At 37.3% G+C, this 15,218-nt stretch overlaps 1 protein-coding gene across 2 annotated transcripts in view; it reads left to right on the top strand.

Annotated features, from left to right (window-relative positions):
• Positions 1-15,218, top strand: part of TRIM24 (tripartite motif containing 24) — a 65,294-nt gene that overhangs the window by 26,821 nt on the left and 23,255 nt on the right. For both annotated transcript variants that reach the window (XM_072871898.1, XM_072871909.1), the window contains exons 3-7: positions 7,662-7,809; positions 10,128-10,260; positions 11,575-11,691; positions 12,861-12,975; positions 13,668-13,814. In XM_072871898.1, coding sequence (XP_072727999.1) covers positions 7,662-7,809; positions 10,128-10,260; positions 11,575-11,691; positions 12,861-12,975; positions 13,668-13,814 — 660 coding nt within the window. The remainder of the gene's footprint in view (positions 1-7,661; positions 7,810-10,127; positions 10,261-11,574; positions 11,692-12,860; positions 12,976-13,667; positions 13,815-15,218) is intronic.

The raw sequence follows: 15,218 nt of genomic DNA, 5'->3' as shown, positions 1-15,218 counted from the left end.
AAAGGTTACTATGTCAGTGTGGCTTGCATTTTAACTCATCCCCTAACATCTGGATGGTGGTCTCCTTTTATTTTGAAAATGTCTCTTTTTTGCTTTCCTTTTTTGAGAACTTGTATCATTCACTCTTGATACATTTGTTTTGAGGGCAGCTACTTAGAGGTCCTTTATTGTGTAGTCTGCTCGTTTCAAAGCTTAGCTGAAATTTGTGCTTACGTATATGAATGGGTATGTCTCTCAGGAACAGATGGAAGTACCCAATCAGGTTTGTGGTACCAGCTCACTGACCATTAAAGGCATAAATATTGTCATCATCTCTGAGGAAGAGGAATTAATTTGTGTCTCAAAAACTATTAAACTGTGTCCAGCTTATAAGGAATTTTGTAACTGGATTTTTGAGAAATGATAGACCTTACCAGAAGCTGAAATTTAGTTGGGAGTCTCTGGAAGTATGAGCAGTGTTGTCTTAATATAGGACAGTTTGAAATTTGCTTTTTTTGTGTTTTTGTTTGTGGGATTTTTTTTCTTTGTTTGTTTTCCCCCTGGGTGTTGCAGGAAACATCTGAGTTTTGGAGATGGTTGAGAGATTTACACAAAGTCTCTCAATACTCTACCAGTAAGATTGAGAAAATGAATAGTCCTTGTTGCATTGAAAATTTGATCATAATTTTTTTAGTGACTTTAAAATTAGGAAGAGAAGCAAGATAACAAATAAGTTTGTTACACAGAAGCAGTCCTGAAATTTTTTTGGACCTGTGCCATAACCCCTGCTTAGTTATATAACAAGTCCTCTAAGATACTGCTTTGGGGAGTGGTGAAAGAAGAATTATTTTTCCTGGGTTAAGTGACAAAGCCTTTTTGTGTGTGTGTGTGTGTGTCCCCGTCCCTCCCCCCCCCCCCCCCCCCAGTTTTTTCTGCTTTCTGTGAAAGTTAAGTGAGGAATTGAGGCCTTTGAGACTTGGATAAGGAATTGAAAATTCAAGAAGGGTTCTTTATATTCTTGAGGTTGGTCATAATCATGTAAAATTGGGTATCCTTTGATGGGTCATAGGGTATCCAAAGTTGGAGTATCCACCAAAATTGGTGATGTCAGGATAAGTCAGGCACTTCCTTGGAATTGAGGGAAATGTCTTTATTGTTTACCTTCTGATCTTGATCTGCTGGAGAGAGATACAGAGAAATTCCACATATTTCAGCAGCTGGTTTAGAATCGCCCGTTGTTGAGTGGTGTGAGCAGATTTCAGGGAGGTTCCTGAAAGTGTTTGTCTTTCCTTAAGTTCCCTTCTCAGACATCTATCTTACTCTTCCATTCCATATTTGCTTCTCTCTCTCCCTAACAAAAACCAGCAGGCTTGCAGTTCAGAAAGCATGTCTGTTCTTCAGCTCAGTTCCCTGGCTGAACTCAGCATACTTTCTGCAGCAGTTGAAGGCAAACCAGCAGACTTTGCTGAACCAGCAGAGTAGTACATTCATGTGCTTTTCTGCTGACTTTTTTTTTAAAAACAGAGCTAGATGTTTTGTTAGATGCCTGCTAAGTGAGCGTGTACCTTACATCTTGGAAATGAATGATGTGCAGTTCTGTTTTGTTTGAATAGATTTATTGTGGTATGATAATGAAGCTTTTTGGACATTCCTTTGTACTTTGACATTGGAACCATAAAAAAAAGCTACACCATTCTATAAAGCTGTCTGTTGTGGAACAGCAAAGTTAACTCAATAATAGTTAAACAGATCAGTGTCCTGTTGGGGAATATTATGAGGTTTAAGGATGATACAGCCTTCTAATCGGCCTGTCTTGTTTTGCCTTTGAAGAAGCAAAGAGAAAAGAAAGAAAAATTGCCAGTAGCAAGATAGGCACCAGATCAGAGGAATTAAAGTGGAAAAGATACTGAGACTTGCAGGAAATATTGTACCAGAGATCATCCAAATTCTGTCAAAAACTTTGGCTATTTTATAGAAATTTTCTACTGAAATGGTTAGTTTGGCTTTGACAGTTTGGCAGCTTTAGCAGGATGTTTAAGAAATAAGAATACAGGCAAGCCATGGGTTCTGTGCAAGTAATGTTGTGGCTTAGAACCACTGGTCCATATCTATGACTAGCCTGTATATGTGCGTTGTCAGGAAGGACTGGTTTATTTCAATTCAAGAGAGACTGCAAAAAACCCTTTCAAATGCAGCGTTTGGTTGTTTCAGATTTAAAATGGTAATAATGTTAAAATAGTTTTTAGCATATTGAATTAAAACTGTAGGGGTGAATGACATATCATGGAGCCTGGCATTGTGGCGTGAGAAAAATAACTGGAACTCATTAAAGTGCCAGCCATCTATCTGAAATCACGTTTACCTTATCTGAGCCTGATTTTGGCAGTTCAGTACCCTAACTGACACAGCTGTGCTTTCTAGCAATTACTACTGAAAATGTCAGGAGCAACAGAAGTAAGCATAAAGAAAGTGTAAAACTCCCTAGTATATGTTCCACAAGGGCTTTCCTGGCTAGCATTAAAGAGAACATTAAGGATTTTGTGCTGGCTATTAGTATAGGAAGCTTTCCAGAAGAAAAGAGACTAACGGGAAATGCAGTTGTGATCTTCCTGAAAGTAATTATTATAGGTTGTGGGCAACTAGGACATAAGTAGTTCAAAAGAGCAGATCTTTTATAATTTTTTTCACATTATGATTTATTGAAAGACTGGGCAAAATTATTGGATGCTGAAGAGAAGTTTGAAAATAAAAATTAATTATACTTGATTCATAAGAGCGAGCAGAAAGGAGCTTCAAACCCAAGAGATGTTACTGAAGCAACGCTAAATTTGAATAGACTAAAGGGAAGACAAGTGAGGGAAATTGAGGAACTTAACAGAAGAAAATTGTTTAACGCATGTGCAAAGCCATGAAAGTAAAAATGAGAAGTGTGAGATTGCAGAAGAGAAGATCATAGTGATAACATTGATGTTGCTGCAGCATATTGAGCCTGTAGGGCATTTTAGTCTAGGTCCCAATTCTCATAGGCTCTGTGTCCAAAAGAGACCATGTATACGAATATTTTTGATAGTAAGAACACTTTCTGTGTCTTTACCAGTTACTGACCTGAGAGTTTTAAATGTTGTAGTAGGAATGAAGAACAGTTGGACTTTATGTGAGATATTGGGAATGTAGTAACAAAACAAAGTGCGAGTTTAGATCTGATACTAGATGTTCATACTAAGACAACAAGTCTGACTGGCATAATAGAGTGATTAATGAGGACAATTTAGAACAAAGAGTTTCTCTAGTTTTGTATGGTGCCAGAGTAGCCACTATGTATTCTTCCAAAGAAGAACTAGTATGCTAAATAGCTTATCAAAGCTGTAGCCGTGGCCAAAATGTCTTTGAAAGCTACAGGTATAGGGCAGTGGGTAATAGACTCAAGAAGAGTCACAATATGGTTTTGTTGTGCTTCAAAGAGAGGCAGCTCTTGATGGGATGTTGGGGAAAGGAGGGTATGTTGATTAGGGTTTATGCATTTTGAGGTATCAGCATGTGGTTCATATTTAGAGTTACTTATAGGTGAGAATGTCCCAAAAGACAGGTGCTGTCTTTGGTGATTTTGTATATGCCAAGAGATCGATGTTTTTTGGATCCAGCAGGGGAAACCATTGCATCTAATTTACACTGGTGAACTTTGGAACATTAGTTCACTGAATATTCCTCTGGGCTACTTTGCTCTCTTCCTTCAAAACTCGGAAACCTTTGCTTGCTTATTTAATCTCTTTAATACTCAAAGTATATTTAATTGGAAGAGCAGTTAGTTACTACAGTAGCTGAGAAGACAGCTCTATTACCTCAACTCTTGCATGTAAATCTGTTTTTAAGTAAACAAACAACCTTTCACAACAGAAAAAATAGTACTTACCTGCAACATGCTGAGTAATTTCAGTTTTCATTAAATTTGAATGAAGGCTGAATGAACACTTCCCGGGGTTATAAATACTAAAACTAGTAACTGAATTAAATATAATTACAAGGAAAACTCAATTAAAAATAAATATCTGTCTAACCAGAAGAAAGACTTACAGGTTAACTAGGGAGAGTTTTCTTTGAAATCACTGAAGCACTGCTTGTATGAGTCACAAAAATAAGAGTGAAAGAAGTTTTAGGTTTTGTAAGACTATAGCACACATTTGCAGTAATTGTACTTCCATGTACTTTAGCTGTACGACTTATTCTAATAACTAGGAGTTCTAGCAAAATCCAAGCTATATCTGAAAATGCATATTTCAAATAAGAAGTGGGTAGAAGCAAATCTAGTTTCTACCTAGAAGGCATAAGTATTTTGACAGCATGAGTTATGATGTCTGAGAAAAATTTTAGAAATCTGTCTCTCTTCCACTTGGTGGCTTTGAAGAGTATAAAGTTGGTATATATATATTTGGACTACAAAGGAGGACTTTCAGTTCATTTGGCAGCACGTGATTATTGGTTATTGAATCACAATCTTCATCTCATTCCAACTATAGCAGGTCAAACCAGTTGAGAAAACCTAAAGCATATTAAAAAAAGAAAATAGACAAAGATCTTGAATCTAGGAGGAATGAATAACTTCTGAAATCCTTTGAATGTACTTAAATGCCCTGGCACGCAGCAAGTTTATCTGCCTAAGTTTGCTAAAGGTGACCTGAAAAGGCTGTTGTGGGTTTTTTGTTGTTGTTGTTTTGTTTTTTTTTTTAATTGAGTTCCTGCCTTTTTCTATTTTTTTATCTTTGTTTTGCTTCTTTGACTTAAAGAATGCCTGAAACACTTTTTTTATTACTGTTGTTTTTTCCTTTGCTTATTTTGTTTTCACTGTTGGGTTTTTTACACTAGAAAAATAAATATCCAATCTCTTATTCTCTACTCTAATTTGCAAAAACACCTCTGGGTGTCTGGGAGCATAGCATGACGATACCTCTCTGGCAACAAGACTGATTTGAAAACTTCTTTCTCATCCTGCAGTAATTCACTGCCTGGTCAGCAGTGCTGATGTAACTGATCCTTGAGCTACAATGATGTAATCAATCCGGTTTTACACCACAGTCTTGCAGAGGGTTGCATTGGCACACCTGAGGAGGCAAAGGAAAAGGGAGGGAATTTATTTCATGGGAGTTCCTGACAGAGAAAATGTAACGTTGAAGTAATGCCTCAGTGATACTTGCTTGCTCTCAATTTTTTTTCAAGAAGCTGTGCTGAGTCCTTAAGAATACTTCTTTTTTTGCAAAATGTCATTGAAATTAAGGGTTAAGAGCAAGTAAAAATTTTCAGTGTCCTGATTACAATTCACTTCCTTCAGTTGCTTTACTTCCATTTTCTTGACTTTTTTTATGATGTCCTGACTTTAATATTTCTCCCTAGTCAACTAGTCTGGATAGGACTAGAATTTTTACTGTTAAGAGAAGAAGGGGAAGAAAAAGAAAAACCAAGCTGAAGATTTTAAAAAATTAAGAAGATTTTTAAAAATAAAACTTTCAGGCCTCCCTTTTGTAAAGAAACAGAAAAAGGGGCACAAGCCCAATTTTTTCTCCTTTGCAGGTCACCTTTAATGAAAAGGAACTGCTTCAAACTCCAAGTGACAACAAGAGGGGTCGACAACCCTTGCGTTGTAACTTCATTTCTCAGAAGATACTTGCTTTGAGAGGCAGCATGATCCAGAAGAATAAGCACAGCATTCGGAATCTGGAACTCCTATGTTCAAATTCCAGTTCTGTCAGTAACTTGCTTTGTGGCCTAAGGCAAGTTTTGTGCTAATTTTCCTCTTTTTCTTGAAGGGGAAACTGGGACATAGTTCTACATATATATTATCTATCTGCATAGAATATAAATATTTGCTTCCTCTTTAACTTAATCTATAATTATCTTGTGAGGGTGCAGAAGTTGGATTTTTTAAAATCAAATTGAAAACTAAACTAAGATCTAAAATTTTCTCCTTGTTGCTCCTGCTAGCAGAATTCTATCAGTGGGATCTGTAGAATATAGCAGTCTTCAGATGCCTTGAGCCTTTTGTTTGCAGCGGTGCTAAACATTGATAGAAATGGATGGTAGTTACCTAAACAAGTATCTGCATAAGCAAGTTCATTATTTTTACCACAAAAAAAACCCTTGAAGGTATGACTACAGAGGTATTGTAAAGGAGGAATTAAAAATGAAATAATTTTATGAACACATGAAGCGATGGCGTCCATCATTCATAGTTTCCAAACTGTTGTTCAAATTGTGAGTCTGTAGCAATTTTTTATTGTGTATATGTTGACTCTGTGCAGAGAGGTTTTGGTCTGCTTTTAGGTTTGTTTTCCTTAATTAATTTTTTTTTCTAGATCTCTTGGGTATAGTCCAAAGAGCCCCAGGAATTAACAGGCCACGGTTTGAAAATCATTATGCATTGGTTGCAAATCTGTTCTAGGGTAGCTTTACTGATAAGCTTAACTGGAATGCTATCTTTAAGTGGTGATGCAGAGATTCTTGAGAAGAACCCTGCTGTTCAATGCTGTGTGCACTTCCTTAAACTCTAAGCAGGTGAACAGAAACTGAAATTAAAGCTTCTGTGTGAACTGAGGAAGGCTTCTAAAATCAGAGCAGTGCTGATCGTGTTGTCTTTAGTAAATATTTCACAAGAGCATATTGTATGTAGTAAACGTTATATGGCTTCTAAGCATGCAGGGTCAGGCAGAAAGTAATGGTTTGACTTTTATCATGTCAGGTAAAGAGTAACCAGGACACCAGGACAACAGGACAACACCAGCACACTGTACCTCAGGCAGTTTTCCATTCTCATTTCACAGTTTTCGGAAAACTGTAAAAGTGCACTGATTGTATATGAACAATAGCTTGTATGTATATTCCATATTTATTTTAACTTTGTTTTAGAGTAACACTGATAAAATTACCACTTTCTTTGAAAAGTCACGTTCAGTTACTTTTATGCAGTTATTTATAGTGTTCCTGTATGTTGTGGTTTAACCCCAGTTGGCAACCAAGGACCACACAGCTGCTCACTCACCCTGCCACTCCCCCAGCCCCCCGGTGGGATGGGGGAGAGAATTGGAAGGGCAAAAGTAAGAAAACTCATGGGTTGAGATAAGAACAGTTTCATGAGTGAAATATAATAATAGTAATGAAAAGGAAAACAACAAAAAGAGAGAGAGAAACAAAACTCAGGAAAACCAAGTGATGCAACCGCTCACCACCTGCCCACAGACACCCAGCCTGTCTCCGAGCAGCGATTGCTGCCCCCCGGCCAGCTCCCCCCAGTTTATATACTGAGCATGATGTCATATGGTATGGAACATCCCTTTGGCCAGGTTGGGTCAGCTGTCCTGGCTGTGCTCCCTCCAGCTTCTTGTGCACCTCCTCGCTGGCAGAGTATGGGAAGCTGAAAAGTCCTTGACTTAGTATAAAAACTGCTTGGCAACAACTAAAACATCAGTGTGTTATCACATGATTCTCATGCTAAATCCAAAACACAGCACTATACCAGCTACTAGGAGCAAAATTAACTCTATCCCAGCCAACACCAGGACACTGTACCTCAGGCAGTTTTCCATTCTCATTTCACAGTTTTCGGAAAACTGTAAAAGTGCACTGATTGTATATGAACAATAGCTTGTATATATTCCATATTTATTTTAACAGCTACCTTTTCTTCCTCATGTCAGGTCTGCACAAGCTGTGAAGACAATGCAGAAGCTAATGGTTTTTGTGTGGAATGTGTAGAATGGTTGTGCAAGACCTGCATCAGAGCTCACCAGAGGGTTAAATTCACAAAGGATCATACAGTAAGACAGAAAGAGGAAGTATCTCCAGGTAACACACACAAAAGAATGTGTGTCTGCATTGGAAAACTGTATTGACCACCGCATTTATTTTTAAAGTGATAAATTTCGAAACCTGTATTCCTTAATCTTAGTAAATGTAAAAGAACAGATTCATTATGATATAACCCTTTGGTGCATATGAATTAGTGGAACTATGTTATTTTTCTGGTTGGTAATGGATATGTTTTAATAGTTTCCTGCCTCCCAGTCACTTATTTCAATTTCATTGCTGAAAGCTGCAACCATTTGAACCAATTCTAGTGTTTCTTTGGCTGTTCTCCATCTAAGTGGATCTCTTAAATGATCCAGTTAACAAAAGAGAAAACTTTATTTTAACTGTTAGATGCATTAGAATGTAGCTACTGAAAAGGAAGACTTTGTCATGGCTGGGGGTATGATAGCCGTTTTTCTGTCAGATATGTGGCATAGAAACCCTACAGATTGCTATTACAGTGGTAAGAAACCCTACAGATTGCTATTTCATATGATTTTTATACAAAGTGTTTTAAACCAATAAATACACATAAATCTTATCTTTCACCTGGAATGATTGCAAATTGTTGTCTAGACTTTAGAGATCAGCTGCAGAAAATACTTCTTTACGCATTTGGCTCCTCTAGTTTTTCTAGAGGTTTCCCAAATGGTTTATATGAACTTTATTGTTGTATACCACAGCAAAAAGAGCACTAATAGATTATATTTTTTCAGGACTCTGATAATAAAGCATGCTCTGTTAGCAATAAAGCATGCCAGAATTAGCGTTTTAGCTAAGTATATTTTAAGTTTGAAATGTTTTCCCTTAGAAATTAAAGGGAAGTATGTTATGAATTGGGGTGTTTTTCCTCAGTAGGTTCTATCATAATTCAGTTTGGAAGGGACCTCAGGAGATCATCTAGTCCAGCCTCCTGCTTAAAGTAGTCAGCTATGAGATCAAACCAAGTTGCTCAGGGCTTTATCCCTTGGGGCCTTGAGAACCAGCAACGATGGACATAGTGTACAGTACAGCCTCTGAGAAATCTTGACTATTCTCATGGTAAAAAAGGTTGTACTTTGATTCATTGAGAACTTCTTTTGTTTCAGTTTATGCCCATTGTGTCCTGTCTTTTAGTGACATTGTAGGACAATTATAAACATAATAGGATGCTGACAAACATTCTACTGGTTCCAAGAAGTCTATTGGAATTGCATGATTTGTCTTGTAAATACATAAATTATTTTTATAAATTATTATAAATATATGTATATATCTAGTCATGTGAATTTTATATATAATGCGGGCTTTCACTTCTGTAATCTTTATTGCTCAAAGGGTAGCTTCCAGTATGATACTTTGGAGATATACACTATATTCTGTATCCCACTTTCAGATGCGGTTAATCAAAAGTGAGTACTGAGTGTACTTTCAGGAGAGGACAAAAGTAGTAGGTAAAAGTGTCTGACTGTTACGCTGAACATGACTTGGTGGTAGGAATGCTGTCTGTGCATTCAGGCCTCCTCTGGGTCTGCTGGTCAGTTTCAAAGAATTTTGACTGAAGGATACAGATCTGAAAATAACTTCTTCCAGGTTTCATGAAAATAAGTAAATGAATGGATATGGAAAAGAGACCTTATTGATCTGCAGTGACAGATGGGCTGCAGTGTAAAGCCAATTTTAATTACAGGCCATATAATCCTCATGAACTCAGTGTCCAACCTAACTCATAAGAAATGAGGCTTTGTCGGTTAAATTGTTTAAAGACTAGATTTCATTTCTATCGTCTGGTGGTGTTTCCTATGCTCTTTGGTATTTGCTCACTAGAAACTGAAGTGAGACCTCTCGCCCACTTAGAATGGAATCCTGAAGGGATGTTAGCAACTTCTGGTTATTATATTCTGTATGTTTTACACTTTTGAATGCCTGTGTCTTGATATCCTCAAACCCCCTTTCACCCATTTGACGGAGAAAGAAGACAGAGCAATGAATTAAGTCAGCAATCTCCTCATTTCCATTTGTGAAAGCAACTTGCTGATTGTGAAATGTCTTTTGCAACTGCAACAGTACTGGCTACTCCTTTTGTAAATAGCTTTGTGGGGCCTTAATAAGTTATGGTAAAATAGGTTGTAGACATTTTCCATGAGAGAGGGTGTTAGCTCCATGCTTGATCAAGAGTGACATTGCAGTTTGAGCTTACAGCTGTTATATTCTTGATTAGGTGGCCTGATACACCCTTCTAGCATCTACGTGAGGAATGTGGTAAGGAAAAACAGGAGAATGCAAATGTTTAATCATTTCAAGAGACTGGACTGACATCTTCCTTTATTCAACAGAGGCAGTTGGTGTGACCAGTCAGCGACCTGTGTTTTGCCCTTACCACAAAAAGGAGCAGTTGAAGTTGTATTGTGAAACCTGTGACAAGTTGACCTGCCGAGATTGTCAGTTACTAGAACACAAAGAGCACAGGTATCGAAACAAAGCACACGTTTTATGCTACTCGCTTATAGGAACATAGCTTGAAGTTGATTGTAGCTCTAGCTGTATGGAATACAGTCAGGTGACAAAAGTGCAAAATAAAATTTTCTGCTCAGAAATTAAGCCCACAAATAAACAGAGATTGTATCCAAAAGACTGTGGCTGATGAGTGTGTGGTAGTTTAGAATAAAACCTACTTCTTCCAGTTTTTAATCTGGTGACTTAAGCACAAGACCTCTCTGTACTGTTAAGTTATTTGGATAGAATTTGTTGCTATGCGGCTCTTCAGAGAGTCCTTAGAAAGCACAGGGGCTGTGTTATGCAACTGTACACTTATGTGTAATTTCTCCATTTGTCCTTCAACAAGATGATTACATAACAGAACATTACCAAACAATTTCAGAACGGAGCAAATGGGCATTTTTTCTATGAAGAGCCCTTTAAAAGGAAGAGTAAGCCTAAAGTTTGGCTATACTGTACTTTGAGAGCACTACTTATAACACTCAAATCTTTGGGTTGCTGTTCTTTGGTCATCTCTTACTGGCCACAGAAGATGAAAAGCAGGATTATATACAGCTTCTGAGTACAAGACAATAATCTTGCTGGCTAACGCATACAGTAATGGTCTGGGACAGATGTACTCTTAGGTTAAATATTAATATGCTCGCTATACCTGATGCAACCACCCAAAGAACTTGCTTGCCTGACCAGGTGAACATCAATAGGTGGAGAAGTGTTGGCCACTGTTGCTCCTTGGAACAGGCTAAACCTTGCTCTTGCAGAGTTGCAGTCTTGCTCTTCAATTCTCCTTTTCTTAGGATTTATATCCCTTTCAGAATGTGCCACCTCTTTTTTTTCCTCAAATTGTTGATGATTTCAGTTCCTTGATTTAAAATGTTGCTGACTTCTACTGACTCAGCAATCTCTCTTCTTTCTTCTGTTTCTACATCCTTATCTTTCATGAAGTAATAGCTTACATGCCCTTTCACTTACAAAGTGATAGCTACAGCACAACATCAATTTTTCTTTTGCTAAAACTGGGCTATGGTCATGCAATATCCCTTCATATTTATGAAAAACATTACTCTCACAATGTAAAATAAAAATTACAGGAAATATACTATAAAATCAAATATACTATAAATAAAATATATCAGCATTTGCTGACATATACTTCCATGAGGACAGTTAAATTCTGAACTTGAGCAGCATCTTTCATCAATTAAAGAAGTCTTTTGTAAGGCACTTGCTTTTTAGCAAGTATATCACACCTTTTGCATGTGTAAATACTGTTATTTACTACAGGTACCAGTTTATAGAAGAAGCTTTTCAAAACCAGAAAGTGATCATTGAGACACTAATCACCAAATTGATGGAGAAGACTAAGTACATAAAATATACAGGGAAGCAGATCCAAAACAGGTATGTATCAGATTTTGAGGTTAAAACTGACACAGAGGGTAATTTTATATACACTGTAATTTCTTGAAATGTTTAGATTAGTGCATTTTGTACCTCCCTCCTTTTATCCTTCCAGAAAGAGAAATTCTGAAATCATCAGTTTGCCATAGTGACTGTTGCCTGTTTAATGTGCTTGGTTGTGTTAGGTAACTCTTCTGCTCAGCCTGTCAACTTAATGGGCAGCAATAGCTTGGGTGTAACAAAACAATTTATGCAATAAGGACTGTAGAAGGCAGTCTTATATTCTTCCCCACCGTCAGCACACTTGTTTTCTTAGTGTAGATCACTCTTAGAAAGTGAAAGGTTATGAGTCATGTTTTCATAATGCTTGTGACACATATTTGAAGATTTATGTAATACTTTTATGCTTGGAGCTTTATTCACTCGGTACTACAAACGTAGGAGAAAAATAAATCTGTAAAACGTGTGCTGCAGTAGGCCTTTGTAACTGCTCCTTCAGCAGAGTTCAAAGGCAGTATCCAGAAGATTCAACACAGTACAGGATGCTGAGTGTGACTTGAACTCTTCTTCTCTCTTTGCCTGCCTTTGAGGATGGTGGAGATGGAAAAAACAGCAGACACCCTTGTCTCCTTTTGCTGCATCTAAGTGGTTATTCTCCCTTGCATCTTAGCAGTAGTCGTTTTCACAATATAAGATTATGCTTTGCTGTTACAAGTTTGAGAACTATTGTTGAAAAAGCTAAATTAGAAAATCTATTTATTGTTTTTGTTTCTGGAGTGCCATTCTACCTTAGATGGAAATTAGACCTAAACAGCTTTGATTGCCATGGACGGTTCCAGAAATGTGCTGGACAATTAAAAATCAAGAATTTCAATTACAATGAGCATTTAATTTTTTATCAGTGGCAGATGTCAGTAATTTTACAGACGTATGGTATTAGGATTTGCCACCAGTTAATTAGTTTTATCATAGGTCACTGGTACTTGCTCTTTCTATTTCTCCCAGTAATTTTCCTGACTATAAGTATCTGATGTTGTATGTATTAATTGGTGCGTATGATCAAGAAATATTGTAGTCTCAGCAACAGCATGGCGGGAGGGGGGGTTATACTGTTTGGAGTGTGGGTTTGTGAGCTAAAGATCATGATTTTCTATACTGTCTACTTACAGAATTCTTGAAGTGAATCAGAATCAAAAGCAGGTGGAACAGGATATTAAAGTTGCCATATTTACACTGATGGTAGAAATAAACAAAAAGGGAAAAGCTCTGCTGCATCAGTTGGAGGTAATTTCATTTCTATCATAAGAAACAAAAATGTCAGTCTTAATATTTTTTTGCGTGGATTCACATTAAAATAAAATCCATTTCTAGCATTAGCCACCTGTGCATGTCCTATCGCAATTCCAAAGTGGAGACATGTCCCACATAAGCCATTTGAGCAAGTGGGCTTTTGCAGGGGGAGGAGAGGAGGGTTTGGGTTTTGGGAGTAGTTGTTGTTTTGTTTATAATTATTATCTGTATTCCCTGCTTTGTCAATCAGGGCTATCTCTGAGGCCAGTTTCTTTCTCCATGCTTTTGCAAGTCATAATTCTATGCATCATGCATGAAAAGTCTTTCCATCAGAATTTTTAATAAATTCAGCAACCCAATATCAAATCAAGGAGAGAATTGTCTAGAATGGATACCTGGAAAAATATTACCTCCAATTGTGTTTTAAAAAGTGTGTGTGTGTGTAGAGAGGCGCACATAAATATGAAAATGTGTCATAAGAGAAAATGGGAATCTGCACATAAAGTCCTGATATCTTGAATAAATGTATACTGACTTTTCTGTTTGATAGCTGCAGTCAGGGGGCAGGGGTGCTTTTTAGAAGAGCTAAGCGAAACCACTTGATCATTGTGAATTACAAATATGAAAGCTAATGCCTGTTAACTGTAAATTGAATCCTTTGACTGGAACTGCTTTTCTACTTGCAGACTCTGGCAAAAGAGCATCGGATGAAACTTCTGCAGCAACAACAGGAAGTGGCAGGTCTCTCTAAACAGCTGGAACATGTCATGAATTTTTCCAAATGGGCAGTTTCCAGTGGGAGCAGCACAGCACTACTGTACAGCAAACGCTTGGTAAGGTTAGGAGATAGCTCCATTTACTTAGAGACTATAGTTAAGGCAGATACACATGCATGTGTGTGTCAGTAATCCTAGGGAATTAGATTTTTAATGACTTTCTACTAATTGGAATATTTGTATATAAATTTTCATGGTTTTCTCTTAAACATAAATACAGAATGTTTCTAATAATTTAGCTCTCTGGTTATGATTCTCTCCTGTTACACTACCACAGAATTGTTGTAGATCTGCAGAAGTAGGAACAACTCATTTTCTGTGGAGTGAAAACCATGAAGCCATGAAACACTGGTAAAATTGTCACGTGTCCTATATCATCACTGAGGTTCTTTTCAGTGCTTGTTACAGCTTCTGAGTTCAGAGAAAGATGGTATTTATATATCCTAGAGTCTGATATCCGGCATTTTAAGGTAAAAATTAATGTATTGCTTTGTTCTGTCAGACTCGTCTTCCATTTGAAGACTCATGTCTTCAAAAATTGATAAAAACAAAGCTGAGGCTTTTGCTTGTCCATGCAAACAGTTATGAAGCTACATATTTCAATGCTATAATGGCACTTAAGATCTGAGTGCATGTGGTCTCACTAAGCTGACTGCTCATGAACAGAAATCCTAAAAAACCTGAAATAAAAAAACAAACAAAAAGCTGACCATGATTTTTCCAGAGGTTACTCGATTGTACTAGCCTGATGACAGAAACCTGTGACAATGCTGAGGAAAGACGCTAGATACTTTTTTTCCAATTCCTATAACTGGATCACAAAGTTTTTTCTTTATTTTCTCATTGCTTAGTTGGGAACCTACTGGGGGATTTTGTGGGGGTTTTTTTTGTTTGGTTTTGGGTTTGTTGTTGTTTTTTGGTGGGGGGGGGGTTTATACCCATTAAAATGCTGCAGACTATAGCAGATAGTGGAATGTTACTGGATTTTATCAACTTACTTCAAATAGTTAAATTCATTTGGCCTGTCTTCTACTGCCTCAGCAAGTAATATTTTTTAATTGAATAGAGAAAAAGGGCATCAAACTGAGTCATGTTGTTTATAATTGCTTAGTGTTGCCACAAAGGCTTCTGCTATGTAAGTAAGAAAACAAGTTATGTTGCAGGCGTCTTAATATTATAAACATTACGCAGTTGAAGAAAAAAACTAGCCCATAAAGCCTCAGCAAATGAGAAATATTTTTCAAAAGAACAGATGAGCTTTAGGCTCCTGATTTTTTGCTGTAAGTTGATGTTCTTTGGGAGTTGAGTAGCTAACCTGTCTGTGGACATCTGGAAAATCTGTTTCTGAACAGTGATGCATAGAGGAGCAGGTGAGACTTCTGCTCCAGCATACCAACCACTTGAAACTAGGAAGGAGGAATGCCCAGCAGACTTAAAATGCAGAGTTACAGCTAGGAGGCA

The sequence above is a fragment of the Ciconia boyciana genome, chromosome 1 (assembly GCF_034638445.1).
Source record: "Ciconia boyciana chromosome 1, ASM3463844v1, whole genome shotgun sequence".
Taxonomy (NCBI): Eukaryota; Metazoa; Chordata; class Aves; order Ciconiiformes; family Ciconiidae; genus Ciconia; species Ciconia boyciana.
Note: the sequence above shows the minus strand (reverse complement) of the source record. Positions and strands in the feature narration are given on the sequence as shown.